The following is a 19,800-nucleotide window of genomic DNA, read 5'->3' as shown; positions in this document are numbered from 1 at the left end:
AAACCACAAGAGAAACTATTTTGATGCAGTGTTTTTCCTTATTGGTATCAATCCAAAATTTACGCAATCAATTAAAAATACGGTTGATATTATGGAGAACAAAGAAATGTCTAGGTAAGAAATGATCTAACGATCTGCTTGTCCCGACAATAATGAAAAGGGGCTGCGCGCTGTTGGTATGCATGTTTAAGACGAAATAATTTGAGCCCAAACCAGACGGGTAGAAACCGCTCACCAAGCAGAATTGACATACCTGTGTCGTTGTGTCGCTGCATCTACCCCTGAGCTAGATAGAGTACACGTTAGTATCGTCCATGTTATTTCAGTTAAATCTGTTCTTTGACTGTGACGGTTTCCATATTTCAGCAATGCATCCCATTCCACTGGCCCGCTCCACCCGGACATACATAGACGATCTCCCCGTTGAAATTATGGATCGGATAATGAGCTACCTCCCGTTGGCCGACCGTAAATCCGCCTCACTGGTATGCTACCGCTGGTCCGAGCTAGCTTTTTCTTTCTGCTATCTTGCTAATGTTCGGCTTAGATTGAAGGAACAAGAGATGATGATGAAGCTCAAGATTGTCGATGTACTGCAGAACAGCTGGAGAAGTTACCGGAACGTGGCGTTGGATTTCGGAAACAGTGGAGTGGACGTGGTGTTGATTCTTGTGATATTATCAAAGTTCAGTAAATCAATTGAAGTGTTCGGTACGCAGCCGTTATTCACGCCATGGCAGCTGAAGGAAATGCTCCAGCGGATGCCGAAACTGAAGCAACTTACGGTGAACGTCATCAGTGAAGGTGAGTGTTATGTGAAGCCGCATGAGTTCCCGGTGATGGAGGACCTGCTGGACATCAGGACCACGGATGCCATTTTCGATATTCCGGACATGAATGCTCTAAAACTGATGCCGTCGGTGCAGAACTTGAGCGTTTATTTTCAACGGAACGTCACGGAAAATGCCTTCACAGCCCTATGTTCTGTATCGCCGCAATTGAAAACGTTGGAAGTGTTCGCGGATTTCAGTCGATCTCCTATCGAGATGCTGAACCTACAGCAACTGGATACTCTCAAACTTTGGGGAACGAACGCCTTCATCAACAACGACGCACTGAAACAACTCTTCATGGGCATTCCCTTGTTGAGTGTGTTGTTTCTTCATGTGCGTATGACGACATCCCTGTTGGAAGTGATTTGCAGCCACTGTCCACTGTTGACTAGTTTTGGTTTCATAGCAGATCGGATGGACCAAATGTCGCTTTGTGCTCTGAGCAAGTTAAAGAACTTGAAGGTAGGTGTATTACAGAATTCTCATTTTGAAAGTTATAAAATAATGTCTTCCTAATTGCAGATTCTACTCATCGATGGCTGCCTGAAGTATTATATGATACACGGATGTAAACCTTTACCGACAGTGGATACTTTCTGCATGTACTGGCACAAGAAACACATTGACCTGGAGCGGTTCGTCAAGCAGCTGCACTACATGCTGCCGAACGTACGAATCCTCAAAGTGATCGGTACTCGAAGTAAGCAGATGGACAACCCCCTGATCCATCATATTGGAAGACTGTTTACCAAAGTCAAAAAACTTACCGTGGCGGATTTTGTGTTTCCACGCGAGATCCGAAGTCCGGATGAATGTTTCGATTGGGTTGCAAATTTGGGAAACGTGGAACAGCTCATTCTCAGCACGATGCGGTTGAAGAATATTGATTGCCTTCGAGGTAGTGATAAAGTTCGAAAACTCAAGCTGGAACACTTGAACTATTTGCCGGGGAATAGCTTAGTGCTGCTGGCGAGCCTATTTCCCAGACTGAAATCTTTGAAAATCAATAGATGCGCGCTAATTACTGCCAAAGATATAAAAACGGTGCAGCGAATGATGCCCAAATGCACAATGGGTTTTGTTGAGCGGAAGAGATGATTGTTAAGATGTAATTTATTATTTAATATGTAAATAGTTTAACATTATTAGACCAATAAATTCTTTATTTCTTGTTATCACTTATATATGAACTGATGATTAAATAATCCTTCAAACAATAACATAACATAACATAACAGAAATGATAGAAAAATCTTTACCCATTAAAATATTGTTCACTTACTCACACAAATCTTTCAGAATTTCTGAAAAAAGATCTACCAAATTTTCACAAAAAATTCATTTGAATTTTCATTAGATTTTTTTAAAGTTTCCATTGGAATTTGTTAAAATTATTGCAAGGAATCTCACTTAGAGTTTTCAAAGAAAATTGTTTAGATCTTTCACTTTCAATAGTAATATTTAAACTAATTATCGACGTCGACGTTGGACATCAGTTTGATGTAAGTTAGCGTCCACCGCTTCGTTTTCTCTATGCATAAAAATACCCGTGTTTCGGGCGCACGCAACCCCGTGGCAAGAGGTGCTTCTCAGCGTAGCGAACATCTTCATGAATATGTCCAGCATACATTTTGAAAAGTACTTCTCCCTAATCCTGCGTTTACAAGCAACTAGATTTTATCAAAAATATTGTTGGCTACACATTTTCAATTTGGTTAAAAATAATACCAGCTGTAAATATAATCCTAAAACATCTTTCAGCACACCATTTATTTCATTTCAATTTCACTAAAGAATGTTGTTAGATTTGCATCCCCGGACCATTTCAACTGTGATGCTCACCACAGTATAAACAAAAATAATATCTTTTGTTTGATTTGGAGTGGGAGAACAAGTCTAGACCAACATTTGAAAAGGGCGTAACGGCCAAAATTTATTCCTTCTGATTCTTCGTCTATATATATAGCTATACATGTAGATGAAGAATCAAAAATAATAATTTTTGGCCGTTACGCCCTTTTCAAATGTTGGTCTAGAAGTTACGAAATATATGATTTCGTGTAGCGTTTGATTTCACCTGTCGATTCACTCCAATTCGTAAGTTTATTATATTTTATCATCAAATAACATAATTCCCATGGCCAAAGATGTGAATCTTGCAAATTATTTTGAAAACAATTTTCAGATTTAACCAAAACAAATAGTAAACAAAATACATGATGTTTATTTTCGTACAATAACAACGGACGGTAATGAGCTACCGTCCGTGGACATGGTGGCTATTGTCAAACCCCTTGTGATAGTATAGGACGCCAGGGGGGTGGGCGCACGTGTCGAGTTCCAGTTTGTGACAGCAGTGCGTACGGATGTGCTTTTTACTCACGCATTTTTTCCAAGTAAAATCTGAAATCTCTCACATCTAGGGTAAAACGACCTATTATGGAGGGGTTAAGCATCGCTTCAAAACATTGATTTCAAAAATTCTTTGAAAATTAACTTTTTATCTTTTTTTACATCACAGTAGTCAAATAGGGTGGTCTTTATCTCTAGTTTCGTTAATATTACGTCAATTGTGTTAGACTTCTGTTGTTTTGTTTTTATCACAATGAAAGCCAATTAACGCAATAATTAATGGACGGAGTAGTTCTAATTCATAAAAAAAAAACGATATAATGGGATGCAGTTGCCTATTGTTGCGATATTTTTTTGAACGTCAGTCCTATTGTTGCGGTATTGCCTGTATTTCTTATGAAGAGCGATACCACAACAAGAGGACCTTAGCACTACCGCAAAAATTGGGTTCAACGGACGCAAATCATTATGAATGGGATTTTGCCAGACAAAAGGTGTTTTAGTGGTTGATTCGAGGAGTTTTAGCCACAATTTTATTTAATGCGATTATGTCCAGAATTAACTATTTTAACACTACCGCAGCATTGGGACATTCCGCAACAATAGGACATTTATGCTTAGAGATTTCAATTACAATTTGTTATTATTATTATTTAATCAGACTAAGGCCGAAGTGGCCTGTGCGGTATATAAGAGTCTTCTCCATTCGGCTCGGTCCATGGCTACACGTCGCCAACCACGCAGTCTACGGAGGGTCCGCAAGTCATCTTCCACCTGATCGATCCACCTTGCCCGCTGCGCACCTCGCCTTCTTGTGCCCGTCGGATCGTTGTCGAGAACCATTTTCACCGGGTTACTGTCCGACATTCTGGCTACGTGCCCGGCCCATCGCAGTCGTCCGATTTTCGCGGTGTGAACGATGGATGGTTCTCCCAACAGCTGATGCAATTCGTGGTTCATTCGCCTCCTCCACGTACCGTCCGCCATCTGCACCCCACCATAGATGGTACGCAGCACTTTCCTTTCGAAAACTCCAAGTGCGCGTTGGTCCTCCACGAGCATCGTCCAGGTCTCGTGTTCAATTACAAAATTACAATTTGTCTAGAATATATTATAAGCATTCTAAAATTATCTTGCTATGCTGCGCTGTAGGGTCTGTCAAAGTTAACACCAACGTGTTTTTTTTTTTTTTTTTTTTTTTTTTTTTTTTTTTTTTTATAGAGGGATGAAGGCAAATCTGCATACAGACACCTGAAATTATCACTCAGGGAGTGGGGTTGGCGCGGTTGGCAGAAGGCCAGACCGCCGGACCCACTAAACCCACCCAAGCAACAGAAGGTTACTTGAGTTACCCTCTCTTCTAATGCACAATTCCCCCCGGGACTACCTTTCAGTATTACTTCTGTGGGGGAAAGCAGTACTAAAAGTACTCCTCCCAAAACAACACCTTTCACAGTGCCTCTCTTCGATGTTTTGTCATACGTCTGAGCCCTTTGGCTCCCTTTATTGGTGCCAGCAAGCACACAAACGCGTGGGCCCTTCAGCCCTTTCCTTTCTTTTCCTTGTGCCATTCAGCAACGCATCTACTTTCCTTTTATTTTTTGAGCTATTTAGCTCTCATCGTGCTCGCATTCTACTCAGATAGTCCCCGGCGGTGGATCTATCATACTCAGACGGGGAGTCCCCGGTGGCGGAAGCTCCCCGATACCGACGACCCGCATTCGTGGATGGCTGTTACATTACCAACACTACACATTCACCTGGTATGCATGTTCATAGATCCGCTCAAGTCCTACGCACATTCTCACTTCAACGGGTGACCGGACGAGTGCCGAGGTCAGGCCAAAGATTCCGGGTGGAGATAGCTTCCGGTTCAGTGGTGCCCCGACGACCCGAAGCAGGTGCATTCACGCGGCACGATCTACTCAACTGGTCCCCGGCGGTGGACCTAGCCTACCTGATTAACCGATTTCCCATGAACTGCGCCTTTCAGCTTCTTGCTTAACCGATGAGCCATTCAGCTCTCACCTTGGTCGCGGACTACTCGGATAGTCCCCGGCGGTGGATCAATCCTACTCCGACAGGGAGTTCCCTGACGTCGGAAGCTCCCCGTAACCGACGACCCGTCTCAACGGGTGACCGGGCGAGTGCCGAGGTCAATCCAAAGATTCCAGGTGGAGATAACTTCCAGTTCAATGGTGCCCCGACGACCCGAAGCCGGTACATTCGCACGCCACGGTCTACTCAGCTGATCCCCGGCGGTGGACCTAGCCTACTCCGATAACCGAGTTTCATTTGCCTTGAGCCATTCAGCTCTCACCTTATTCATTGAGCCATTTAGCTCCCGCCTCGGTCGCGATCGCGAACGACTCGGATAGTCCCCGACGGCGGATCTAACCTACTCCGACGAGAAGTTCCCCGAAAGCGGGAGCTCCTCCGAACCCGGCCGCTTCGCCACGTTCTGCGGCTACGCGCTCGCCGCAAGCTGAATACAGTTGCGACGCTGTCGTTCCCATCCATTATCGACATATATATTCACGACTTCCACGACTCATGGTCCGCTATCCGTAACGGCTGCCTGCTGCTGCTCTATGCGCCAACTTCGTTGCAGGATGTCGGCTATCCTGGACGTCGCTCTTGCAACCGCTCTCCACTGTTCTGGGTTCTGGCACATTTTTATGACGATGTTATCGGTGTTGGTGTCCGTTCCGCATGCCCCCAACATCGCACTCCTCTCCGTTTCGAACCGAGGACATGTGAACAGGATGTGTTCAGCCGTTTCTGTCACGTCTGGGCATTGCGGACAGGTGGGAGAAGCCGCGTGACCAAACCTGTGTAGGTACCACTTGAAGCATCCATGGCCTGTTAAGAACTGGGTCAAGCCAAAGTTTAGCTCCCCATGAGGTCTGCTAATCCATGCCGACACACTTGGGACTAAGCGATGGGTCCACCTTCCCTTAGGCGAGTTGTCCCACTCTCTGCCATTTGGCTACCGTTGCTGCCTTTATATTCCTTCGAGCGTTATCGGTGCCCCTGAGGGCGTAGCACTCCTCGTCTTCCTCTACCACCAGTTTGATAGGCATCATGCCCGCGAGTACACATGCCGCTTCGCGAGATACGGTGCGATATGCGACGTTCCGCACGTCGAGTGTTATTACTGCGCAGTAACGTATACCGCGCCGCTTGCATTCGATGGCGACCTTTGCAGTGTCAACCACCGATTTAATGGCACCCAGAGTAGACCTTCCTCTCCGAAAGCCGAATTGCTCGCTCGATAATCCTCCTACCTCCTCGACGTACGGCGACAGTCTGTTCAGGATCAACTTCTCCAGTAGCTTCCCTACCGTGTCTATAAGACAGATTGGTGTGTACGCTGAGGGGTCTCCTGGTGGCTTGCCAGGTTTCGGTAACAGGACCAAACGCTGTCTCTTCCAAATATCCGGGAATGTCCTCTCGTCCAGACACTTCTGCATGGCCAACCTAAACATGTTCGGGTTAGTCGTTATGGCTGCCTTCAATGCCATATTCGGGATCCCGTCCGGACCAGGTGCTTTACTCGGGTCGAGGGACTTTGCCACCGTCAATATCTCTTCTACCGTCACCCTCACCAACGTGTGTCTTTTTATATTTACTTGGATTTGTTTATAGTATGAGTCTTAGTAGGTATCTAACACATTTGTGTACCCATGTATGAGAACAACACACTTAAACAGTTTATGGGGGAAAGAGAATTGGCAACCGACCACTACACAGAACTGCATGTTTTAAGGCAGGGTTCGTGCCGTCGCTCAGTGTTACACTATCACCATTACTGAAAAAGTTTATAGACAAAAGAGTTATCTCCCATATTCACCCTATCATAATGAAATGAGTGGAAGACAAATGAGCTTGTTTCTCATTTTTGAGAAAAATTCCTGTCTGGTAGTGAATTTGCACTTGGTGTTAATTATTAAAAGTATAGATAGTGGAATATATAGATGAGCGAAGATAAATCCTCTGTCTCCAAACGAACTGTCAAACGTGTCTCCAAACGAGCATGACGTCACGATTTCAATGGAAACGTTAAGGGCTGTGACGTCATATGCGCGTGTGCACGGGCAAAAAAATCGACTCAGCCATGCTTTCGCTCATCTATAGATTCTACTATCTATAATTAAAAGGCAATATCTAATGGATTTGAAAGCATCAAAGTAAGCTTGATAGGAACAACAACGGAGAGCCACAACAAAATTAATCAAAGCAATCGTGGTGCTTTGCCAGCAGTCAAAAACATGTAGTCAACCATCACGGACTAAAGTGACGCACACTGGGGATTTTCAAAAGCAAAAGGCTCGAAATTAATTACTCCAGCTGACGCTGCAAAATTTACAGAAAGTACATGTTTCCTCAAGGAAAAAAGTGCGATGAATCGATTGCGCGGAGTTTCGTGCTGGGCAGACTACTTTAAAGTGCCCATTTTACCCCAATTCCCCTAAAAATCACAATATTTCTACTATGCCTCAGGCTGACGCTGATATTTCTTCAATAAATATAACTTTCCTGGAGGGAAAAAGTGCGATGAATCGTTTGCGTAGGGTTTCGTGATGGGCAGACCCTTTTAAAGTGACCATTTTGCCCCAATTCCTGAAACAACAAAATTTTTGCTATGCCTCGAGCTGACGCTGATATTTCTTCAATAATTATAGGTTACATGAAGATAAAAGTGCGATGAATCGATTGCGCGTGGTTTCGTGCTGGTCAGACCACTTTGAAGTGCTCATTTTGCCCCAATTCCCTCATATCACAATATTTCTGCTATGCCTTGAGCTGACGCTGATATTTCTTCAATTATTATAAGTTTCCTGAAAGGAAAAGTGCGACGAATCGATTGCGCGGGGTTTCGTGCTGGGCAGACTACTTTAAAGTTACCATTTTGCCCCAATTCCCTAAAATCACAATATTTCCGTAATGCCTCGAGCTGACACTGATATTTCTTCCATAATTATAAGTTTCCTGAAAGGAAAAAGTGCGACGAATCGATTGCGCGGGGTTTCGTGCTGGGCAGTCTACTTTAAAGTTACCATTGTGCCCCAATTCTCCTAAAATCACAATATTTCTGTAATGCCTCGAGTTGACGCTGATATTTCTTGAATTAAAATATGTTTTCCGAAGGAAAAGTACGATGAATCGTTTGCGTGGGGTTTCGTGATGAACAAACCCTTTTAAAATGACCATTTTGCCCCAATTCCCCTGCAATCACAAATTTTTTGCTATGCCTCGAGCTGACGCTGATATTTCTTCAATAATTATAAGTTTCCTGAAGGAAAAAGTGCGACGGATCGATTCCGCGGGGTTTCGTGCTGGACAGACTACTTTAAAGTTACCATTTTGACCCAATTCCCCTTAAATTACAATATTTCTGTAATGCCTCGAGCTGACGCTGATATTTCTTCAATAATTTGAAGTTTGCTGAAAGGAAAAAGTACGATTAATCGATTGCGCGGGGTTTCATGCTGGGCAGACCACTTCAAAGTGACCATTTTGCACCAATTCCCCTGAAATCACAATATTTCTGTAATGCCTCGAGCTGACGCTGATATTTCTTCAATAAATATATGTTTCCTGAAGGGAAAAAGTGCGATGAATCAATTTCGCGGGGTTTCGTGCTGGGCAGACCATTTTAAAGTGACCATTTTGCCCCAATTCCCCTTAAATCACAATATTTCTGTAATGCCTCGAGCTGACGCTGATATTTCTTCAATAAATATATGTTTCCTGAAAGGAAAAGTGCGATGAATCGTTTGCGTGGGATGTCGTACTGGATAGACCACTTTAAAGTGCCTATTTTGCCCCAATTTCCCAAAAAATCACAATATTTCTACTACTACTACTACTCGAGGTGACGCTGATATTTCATTAATAAATATATAAATATATAAATGCATGTTTCATATCCTACCTCACCGTCATGACGCATCAGCCGGGCAAATGCATTCTTTGGAAGAAGAGATCATATCTCCTCTTGTCTTAAATCGAGAAAATGTGAATTGAAAAAAATAATCATATTCTCTTTTGCCTTCCCCTAGTTAAATGCATCTCTCAAAGAAGGGATCATATATTCCATTGGCTTAAACCGAGCGAATGACTAAATTGAATAAAAAAATCATATCATCTCTTGTCTTCTGCCGGGCAAAGGCATTCCTTGAAAAAAGGAATCATATCCTCCCCTTGTCATAAACCAAGAAAATTTATCAATGGAAAGAAGAAATCAAAGTGATTAACTTTAATTCTAGTTTAAAATAAATACTTTAATGAAGTGTTTGACAGAAAGGGATTCATATTTTCCTTTTCCATATCGCACTTTTTCCCTTCAGGAAACATATATTTATTGAAGGAATATCAGCGTCAGTTCGAGGTTTAGCAGAAATATTGTGAATTGGGGCAAAATGAGCACTCTAAAGTGGTCTGCACAGCACGAAACCCCTTGCAATCGGTTCATCACCATTTTCTCCCTTCAGGAAACATATACTTATTGAAGACAAACCAGCGCACACTGGGGATTTTTAAAAGCAAAAGGCTCGAAATTCAATTACTCCAGCTGACGTAGCAAAATTTCCAGAAAGTATATGTTTCCTGAAGGAAAAAAGTGCGATAAATCGATTGCGCGGGGTTTCGTGCTGGGCAGACTACTTTAAAGTGCCCATTTTGCCCCAAATCCCCTAAAAATCACAATATTTCTACTATGCCTCAGACTGACGCTGATATTTCTTCAATAAATATATGTTTCCTGAAGGGAAAAGTGCGATGAATCGTTTGCGTAGGGTTTCGTGATGGGCAGACCCTTTTAAAGTGACTATTTTGCCCCAATTCCCCTGAAATCACAACATTTTTGCTATGCCTCAAGCTGACGCTCATATTTCTTCAATAATTATAGGTTTCATGAAGATAAAAGTGCGATGAACCGATTGCGCGTGATTTCGTGCTGGTCAGACCACTTTGAAGTGCTCATTTTGCCCCAATTCCCCTCATATCACAATATTTCTGTAATGCCTCGAGCTTACGCTGATATTTCTTCAATAAATATATATTTCCTGAAGGGGAAAAGTGCGATGAATCGTTTGCGTGGGGTTTCGTTATGAGCAGACCCTTTTAAAGTGACCATTTTGCCCCAATTCCCCTGAAATCACAATTTTTTTGCTATGCCTCGAGCTGACGCTGATATTTCTTCAATTATTATAAGTTTCCTGAAAGGAAAAAGTGCGACGAATCGATTGCGCGGGGTTTCGTGCTGGGCAGTCTACTTTAAAGTTACCATTTTGCCCCAATTCCCCTAAAATCACAATATTTCTGTAATGCCTCGAGTTGACGCTGATATTTCTTCAATTAAAATATGTTTTCCGAAGGAAAAAAGTGCGATGAATCGTTTGCGTGGGGTTTCGTGATGAACAGACCCTTTTAAAATGACCATTTTGCCCCAATTCCTCTGAAATCACAAATTTTTTGCTATGCCTCGAGCTGACGCTGATATTTCTTCAATTATTATAAGTTTCCTGAAAGGAAAAAGTGCGACGAATCGATTGCGCGGGGTTTCGTGCTGGACAGAATACTTTCAAGTTACCATTTTGACCCAATTCCCCTTAAATTACAATATTTCTGTAATGCCTCGAGCTGACGCTGCTATTTCTTCAATAACTATATGCTTGCTGAAAGGACAAAGTACGATTAAGCGATTGCGGGGAAATTCATGCTGGGCAGACCATTTCGCGAGTGACCATTTCGCCCCAATTCCCCTTAAATAACAATATTTCTGTAATGCCTCGAGCTGACGCTGGTTTGTCTTCAATAAGTATATGTTTCCTGAAGGGAGAAAATGGTGATGAACCGATTGCAAGGGGTTTCGTGCTGTGCAGACCACTTTAGAGTGCTCATTTTGGCCCCAATTCACAATATTTCTGCTAAACCTCGAACTGACGCTGATATTCCTTCAATAAATATATGTTTCCTGAAGGAAAAGTGCGATATGGAAAAGGAAAATATGAATCCTTTCTGTCAAACACTTCATTAAAGTATTTATTTTAAACTAGAATTAAAGTTAATCACTTTGATTTCTTCTTTCCATTGATAAATTTTCTTGGTTTATGACAAGGGAGGATATGATTCCTTTTTCAAGGAATGCATTTGCCCGGCAGAAGACAAGAGATGATATGATTTTTTATTCAATTTAGTCATTCGCTCGGTTTAAGCCAAGGGGCATTTACCTAGGGGAAGGCAAAAGAGGATATGATTATTTTTTTCAATTCACATTTTCTCGATTTAAGACAAGAGGAGATATGATCTCTTCTTCCAAAGAATGCATTTGCCCGGCTGATGCGTCATGACGGTGAGGTAGGATATGAAACATGCATTTATATATTTATATATTTATTAATGAAATATCAGCGTCACCTCGAGTAGTAGTAGTAGTAGAAATATTGTGATTTTTTGGGAAATTGGGGCAAAATAGGCACTTTAAAGTGGTCTATCCAGCACGACATCCCACGCAAACGATTCATCGCACTTTTCCTTTCAGGAAACATATATTTATTGAAGAAATATCAGCGTCAGCTCGAAGCATTACAGAAATATTGTGATTTAAGGGAATCAGGGGCAAAATGGTCACTTTAAAATGGTCTGCCCAACACGAAACCCCGAAAATTGATTCATCGCACTTTTTCCCTTCAGGAAACATATATTTTTTGAAGAAATATCAGCGTCAGCTCGAGGCATAGCAGAAATATTGTGAATTTGGGGGAATTGGGGCAAAATCGTCACTTTAAAGTGGTCTGCCCAGCATGAAACCCCACCCAATCGATTAATCGTACTTTTTCCTTTCAGCAAACATAAAATTATTGAAGAAATATCAGCGTCAGCTCGAGGTATTACAGAAATATTGTGATTTCAGGGGAATTGGTGCAAAATGGTCACTTTGAAGTGGTCTGCCCAGCATGAAACACCGCGCAATCGATTAATCGTACTTTTTCCTTTCAGCAAACTTTAAATTATTGAAGAAATATCAGCGTCAGCTCGAGGCATTACAGAAATATTGTAATTTAAGGGGAATTGTGTCAGAATGGTAACTTTAAAGTAGTCTGTCCAGCACGAAACCCCGCGGAATCGATTCGTCGCACTTTTTCCTTCAGGAAACTTATAATTATTGAAGAAATATCAGCGTCAGCTCGAGGCATAGCAAAAAATTTGTGATTGCAGGGGAATTGGGGCAAAATGGTCATTTTAAAAGGGTTTGTTCATCACGAAACCCCACGCAAACGATTCATCGTACTTTTTCCTTCGGAGAACATATTTTAATTCAAGAAATATCAGCGTCAACTCGAGGCATTACAGAAATATTGTGATTTTAGGAGAATTGGGGCAAAATGGTAACTTTAAAGTAGACTGCCCAGCACGAAACCCCGCGCAATCGATTCGTCGCACTTTTTCCCTTCAGGAAACTTATAATTATTGAAGAAATATCAGTGTCAGCTCGAGGCATTACGGAAATATTGTGATTTTAGGGAATTGGGGCAAAATGGTAACTTTAAAGTAGTCTGCCCAGCATGAGACCCCGCGCAATCGATTCGTCGTACTTTTCCTTTCAGCAAACTTATAATTATTGAAGAAATATCAGCGTCAGCTCGAGGCATTACAGAAATATTGTGATATCAGAGGAATTGGGGCAAAATGAGCACTTCAAAGTGGTCTGACTAGCACGAAACCACGCGCAATCGATTCATCGCACTTTTATCTTCATGAAAACTATAATTATTGAAGAAATATCAGCGTCAGCTCGAGGCATAGCAAAAATTTTGTTGTTTCGGGGAATTGGGGCAAAATGGTCACTTTAAAATGGTCTGACCATCACGAAACCCTACGCAAACGTTTCATCGCGCTTTTTCCCTTCAGAAAACATATATTTATTGAAGAAACATCAGCGTCACCCTGAGGCATAGTAGAAATATTGTGATTTTTAGGGGAATTGGGGCTAAAGGGGCGCTTTAAACTAGTCTGCCCAGCACGAAGCTCCGCGCAATCGATTTATCGCACTTTTTCCTTCAGGAAACATGTACTTTCTGTAAATTTTGCAGCGTCAGCTGGAGTAATTGAATTTCGAGCCTTTTGCTTTTGAAAATCCCCAGTGTGTGACGGTTTATCAGCAGACTTCCGCTTGCCTAGCAGCAGGAGATTACTCCACAACTCCCATCAGCGTTCGAGAAGTATTCTCATCAGAATACGAGAGGAATTCTCATTGGCATATCTGAAAAATTCCTTTCAGAAGTATTCCAACCGGAATCCAGAATTATTCACACTGGATTGCTTTTGGTGTCGTACCATTGGGGTTATGTGGGGGATACCCTTCATAATCCATGGAGGATTTTCTGAAGAATCTCGCGTTGATTTTCTTCGGAATTCATCCGGAATCATTCAGATTTGTTTCGGATTCGTTCGGAGATTTGCTTCGGAATTCCATGGCGATTTGTTTCAGAATACTTCGAAGGTTGCTTCGGAATCTCTTGAATATTTAGTTTGGAGTCTCTCGACGTTTTGCCTCGGAATGGGAACACTGGAGGATTCTTCACGGAATCCCCTGGAGGATTAATTCGATGATTCCCGTTGGAACTCCTGGAACATTCCCGCCAGAGTTTCTGGAATAATTCCGTCGGATTTTCTGGAGGATTCCATTCGGAATCTCCAGAAGATTCTCATTGGAATCTGTGTGACCTGAGTCTGTGCTAGGAAATCACCCGTTATGCGTCACTGCAGTCGGCGGAGGGTACGCCAAGCTCAGGTCACTGTTGAACTCTGACTGAAGGAGAGCGATACTTGGCTGCTTACTCATCATCAACACCAAGACAGTATACAATATAGAGTGGTATACAACAGGGCTGTCTCGCCTCACACATCCCCTTTTTTTTGTTAGTGTCCTGCAATTATAGCTTGGCTTTGGGTTTCTCTTCTGTTCCAAATGTATTTATGTAAATACCACTATAAATATTTATTTACCGAACGCAACACGCAACACTGGCCAAGAAAAGTCGAAATCCATTTTGATGGGGCTTGGTGGCCTTGTGCCACTTCTTCTGCCTATTGAGCAGGAGATCAAGGGTTCGATCGCTGGCCCTTTCCCATTTCACATTAGACAACTTCGTTAAGCTAGAATTGCTTACAAGCTGCCTGTTACTTCTCATTCTCAGAAGAGAATGTCTGTCATTCATAAATTCCCATACCATAGATTGCATCACTTAACAAAGTGAATGCAGATGATGTATCTAACTAACACAATAACACAATTGTGGAGGTGCAGAGGCATATTAGGATTCTAGTAACGAGAGTAGAATTTTAATGAAAGAACTATGATAACCCTCGACGACAGTAGCACAGGAAGTGGTCAGAATACGAAAAGCCTTGTTAACTGCTGTTGAACTGTTGATCTGATGGACATTTCTTTATTGCTTCAGCAGTGTCTTCAGGATAAAAGCGGTAAATATTCGTTTTTATATTAGGAAAAATAAAAATTAGTTCCGAATCAATGCCACCTCAGTATTAAAGCCAGTATATGCCGAATTCGCTCTTAATTTGACAAAGAGCAAACAAAAATCTAAAACGCTATGATGTAACGCTTCGTTCTCGCTCATTTGCCGTTGGGGACAACGGTTTTTCCGCACAGCTGTGTAAAACAACATTACGAAAAATATTTCAACAAATTTCCAACGAAAAATTCTGAGAATTTCCTTCGGAAAATTCTGAGAATTTCCTTCGGCGAATTCTGGAAATATCCTTCAAAAAATTCTGAGAATTTCTTTCGGGAAATTCTGGGAATCTCCTTCGGGAAATTCTAAGATTTCCTTCGGGAAATTTGAGAAATTTCCTTTGGGTTATTCGAGGAATTTCCTTTGAGATATTCGAGAAATTTTCTTCGGGAAATTCGAGAAATTTCCATTGGGATATACGAAGAATTTTATTCGGGAAATTTGAGGATTTTCCTTTGAAAAAAATCGGGAAATTTGAGGATTTTCCTTTGGAAAATTCGGGGAATTTCCTTCGGAAAATTCGAGAAATTTCCTTCAGAAACTTCGATGAATTTCCTTCGGAAACTTCGATGAATTTCCTTAGGGAAATTCGATGAATTTCCTTAGGGAAATTCGATGAATTTCCTTCGGGAAATTCGGGAAATTTCCTTCGGGAAATTCGGGGAATTTCCTTTGGGAAATTCGGGGAATTTCCTTTGGGAAATTCGGGGAATTTCCTTTGGGAAATTCGGGGAATTTCCTTTGGGAAATTCGGGGAATTTCCTTCGGGAAATTCGGGAAATTTCCTTCGGGAAAATCGAGTTTCATTCGGGAAATTCGGGGAATTTTCTTCGGGAAATTTCCTTCGGGAAATTTCCATCGGGAAAATTGGGGGATTTTCTTCGGGAAATTCGAGGAATTTCCGTCAGGAAATTCGGGGAATTTTCTTCGGGAAAATCGGAGAATTTCCTTCGGACTTCGAAAATTCGGAAAATTTCCTTCGGACTTCGAAAATTCAGAGAATTTCCTTCGGAAAATCTCGAAGAATTTCCTTCGGAAAATCTCGAAGAATTTCCTTCGGAAAATCTCGAAGAATTTCCTTCGGAAAATCTCGAAGAATTTCCTTCGGAAAATCTCGAAGAATTTCCTTCGGAAAATCTCGAAGAATTTCCTTCGGAAAATCTCGAAGAATTTCCTTCGGAAAATTCGAAGAATTTCCTTCGGAAAATTCGAAGAATTTCCTTCGGAAAATTCGAAGAATTTCAATCGGAAAATTCAAAGAATTTCAATCGGAAAATCTCGAAGAATTTCCTTCGGAAAATTCGAAGAATTTCCTTCGGAAAATTCGAAGAATTTCCTTCGGAAAATTCGAAGAATTTCCTTCGGAAAATTCGAAGAATTTCCTTCGGAAAATTCGAAGAATTTCCTTCGGAAAATTCGAAGAATTTCCTTCGAAAATTCGAAGAATTTCCTTCGGAAAATTCGAAGAATTTCCTTGGAAAATTCGAAGAATTTCCTTCGGAAAATTCGAAGAATTTCCTTCGGAAAATTCGAATAATTTCCTTCGGAAAATTCGAATAATTTCCTTCGGAAAATTCAAAGAATTTCCTTCGGAAAATTCGAAGAATTTCCTTCGGAAAATTCGAAGAATTTCCTTCGGAAAATTCGAAGAATTTCCTTCGGAAAATTCGAAGAATTTCCTTCGGAAAATTCGAAGAATTTCCTTCGGAAAATTCGAAGAATTTCCTTCGGAAAATTCGAAGAATTTCCTTCGGAAAATTCGAAGAATTTCCTTCGGAAAATTCGAAGAATTTCCTTCGAAAATTCGAAGAATTTCCTTCGGAAAATTCGAAGAATTTCCTTCGGAAAATTCGAAGAATTTCCTTCGGAAAATTCGAAGAATTTCCTTCGGAAAATTCGAAGAATTTCCTTCGGAAAATTCGAAGAATTTCCTTCGGAAAATTCGAAGAATTTCCTTCGAAAATTCGAAGAATTTCCTTCGGAAAATTCGAAGAATTTCCTTCGAAAATTCGAAGAATTTCCTTCGAAAATTCGAAGAATTTCCTTCGGAAAATTCGAAGAATTTCCTTCGGAAAATTCGAAGAATTTCCTTCGGAAAATTCGAAGAATTTCCTTCGGAAAATTCGAAGAATTTCCTTCGGAAAATTCGAAGAATTTCCTTCGAAAATACGAAGAATTACCTTCGAAAATTCGAAGAATTTCCTTCGGAAAATTCGAAGAATTTCCTTCGGAAAATTCGAAGAATTTCCTTCGAAAATTCGAAGAATTTCCTTCGAAAATTCGAAGAATTTCCTTCGGAAAATTCGAAGAATTTCCTTCGGAAAAATTCGAAGAATTTCCTTCGGAAAATTCGAAGAATTTCCTTCGGAAAATTCGAAGAATTTCCTTCGGAAAATTCGAAGAATTTCCTTCGAAAATTCGAAGAATTTCCTTCGGAAAATTCGAAGAATTTCCTTCGAAAATTCGAAGAATTTCCTTCGGAAAATTCGAAGAATTTCCTTCGGAAAATTCGAAGAATTTCCTTCGGAAAATTCGAAGAATTTCCTTCGAAAATTCGAAGAATTTCCTTCGGAAAATTCGAAGAATTTCCTTCGGAAAATTCGAAGAATTTCCTTCGGAAAATTCGAAGAATTTCCTTCGGAAAATTCGAAGAATTTCCTTCGGAAAATTCGAAGAATTTCCTTCGGAAAATTCGAAGAATTTCCTTCGGAAAATTCGAAGAATTTCCTTCGGAAAATTCGAAGAATTTCCTTCGGAAAATTCGAAGAATTTCCTTCGGAAAATTCGAAGAATTTCCTTCGGAAAATTCGAAGAATTTCCTTCGGAAAATTCGAAGAATTTCCTTCGGAAAATTCGAAGAATTTCCTTTCGAAAACTCCAAGAATTTCCATCGGATAATTCGAAGAATTTCCTTCGGAAAATTCGAAGAATTTCCTTCGGAAAATTCGAAGAATTTCCTTCGGAAAATTCGAAGAATTTCCTTCGGAAAATTCGAAGAATTTCCTTCGGAAAATTCGAAGAATTTCCTTCGGAAAATTCGAAGAATTTCCTTCGGAAAATTCGAAGAATTTCCTTCGGAAAATTCGAAGAATTTCCTTCGAAAATTCGAAGAATTTCCTTCGAAAATTCGAAGAATTTCCTTCGGAAAATTCGAAGAATTTCCTTCGAAAATTCGAAGAATTTCCTTCGGAAAATTCGAAGAATTTCCTTCGGAAAATTCGAAGAATTTCCTTCGGAAAATTCGAAGAATTTCCTTCGGAAAATTCGAAGAATTTCCTTCGGAAAATTCGAAGAATTTCTTTCGGAAAATTCGAAGAATTTCCTTCGGAAAATTAGGAGAATTTCCTTCGGTTTGACTTTTTGACGTAGGACTTACTTCTTTCTTTACTATACTGGGTGTCATTTAGATTTTTGGAAATCGAGAGCGTTACGCTGGAGGAGAAGATTTTGAGCGTTACTAGCGCCTTTATTTTTCGATGGATTTTCAAGATTTATATATCAATCGACTCGGACACTCTCCACCATTTTGCCTATTTAATTGAAACTTAAGATTATTAACGATAAGCTATTGAAAATTCCAATTCTTGTCAAAGTCAGTGAAAACTTCATACGTAACCAATCCCGTGCATTCCTAACACGGACATCAGAATGTGGTTTGTCACCGGCCTTCGGGTCTACCAGAAGATTTTCTTTGTATATAAAAGAAGCAGTGCCTGTCGTGTGCAAGTCATTACAATTTGTGACAGCAGCGCGTACTGACGTGCTTTTTGCTCGCGCATTTTTCGTTTCGTTCGTTCGTTCGCTGTGTTTACCTACACGGCATATAGTCTCCAGCGGTAGAACTACCGGTGGGTCTGCGAGTATGCATGAAAGAAGTGGGCGCATTTTTTTTGTCATTCTGTGCTTGATGATGGTCGGATGCAGTGGTGTCGGTTGCGATGGATGCAATCGCCCTTTGCATCACTCGGAGTTCACGGCTAGAGGTCGATGATGACTAGGGTGGTCGGTATTGGTCATTTTTGACAAATACCATTATTCGGTATTTGGTGGAGTCAATACCGGTAATACCGGTAAAATACCGGTTTTTGAGAAAATTTCAGGAATTAAATGAAAAACTTTTGATTTGGACTTTTGGATGAAAAACAATGTTAGTAGAAAAACTTCGGATGTTCAAATCATTGTTTGCCAAATTTAATTAATCAATTGGTTTAGTTATTACCATACTGAAAATCGCCTCTTTGGTTCAACCGAAGTTGGACAAATGGTTCCAAAACCGTCAACAATCAATGTGAAGTACTTAACCTTAATACCTTCAGAGGCATCTTCTTCGTACCGATCCTCAGGAATGGTCGTTGTCTCAGTGTCAACGATCGCATCAGAAATGATTAGACGCTTCAATATATTGTCCGCTTTCTTGATCAAACTAGCTTAAGATGTCTTGAAGAAAATCGTTTATGATCAATCTGATCAATTATTCAAGAATGCAAAAAGATCGTGCAGAATTTACGGCAGAGTAGTTCCACAGCAGCTTGAACAGGTTCGGGGGCTTAAATTATCTCTATTCGGTTTAAAGCTTCAGCTCATAGATCCATTTGAGCATAGATAACATGCTATTCCAGCATGCTTTGAGGTCAGCCACTAATTAAAATTATTTTCCGAATTCAGAATGGACATATTTGTGCAGCAAATCGTTTTTCACGTTTTTCTGAGAAAAACTACTATGGCTCCGTGATGAGATCTTGTAATAAGAAAAATCACTTTAATAAAGAATAAAAAAAACTACTATGGCAAAAACTACTGTAGGTGAATTTTGTCAATGATGCTTACTTAGGCAAAAGTTCATTCATGCACCCAACTGGTGGTTGTTCGATTTTCTGACTATTATGTATAGGAATATACTAAAACCTGTATAACAACTGGGCATATGCGAAATCGTTAGTTTTTTATACAAAAAATGTAAGCGCTCAAACAAATATTGTTAGAAAAGCTTTCTAACAATTTCGCATATGCCGAGTTCTTATACAGGTTTTAGTAGATTCTTATACAGAATTGTTAGAAAATCTAACAACCGC

At 40.7% G+C, this 19,800-nt stretch overlaps 1 protein-coding gene across 1 annotated transcript; it reads left to right on the top strand.

The window, feature by feature from the left end:
• The first annotated feature begins 306 nt into the window (after nucleotides 1–306).
• Nucleotides 307–2,015, top strand: LOC134209940 (uncharacterized). The gene is made up of 2 exons (XM_062685959.1): nucleotides 307–1,295; nucleotides 1,356–2,015. Exons 1-2 carry the CDS (start codon nucleotides 315–317, stop codon nucleotides 1,929–1,931), a joined length of 1,557 nt encoding a protein of 518 aa, XP_062541943.1. The 5' UTR covers nucleotides 307–314; the 3' UTR covers nucleotides 1,932–2,015.
• The last annotated feature ends 17,785 nt before the right edge of the window (nucleotides 2,016–19,800 follow it).

This window comes from Armigeres subalbatus, chromosome 1, assembly GCF_024139115.2.
Source record: "Armigeres subalbatus isolate Guangzhou_Male chromosome 1, GZ_Asu_2, whole genome shotgun sequence".
Classification (NCBI taxonomy): Eukaryota; Metazoa; Arthropoda; class Insecta; order Diptera; family Culicidae; genus Armigeres; species Armigeres subalbatus.
Note: the sequence above shows the minus strand (reverse complement) of the source record. Positions and strands in the feature narration are given on the sequence as shown.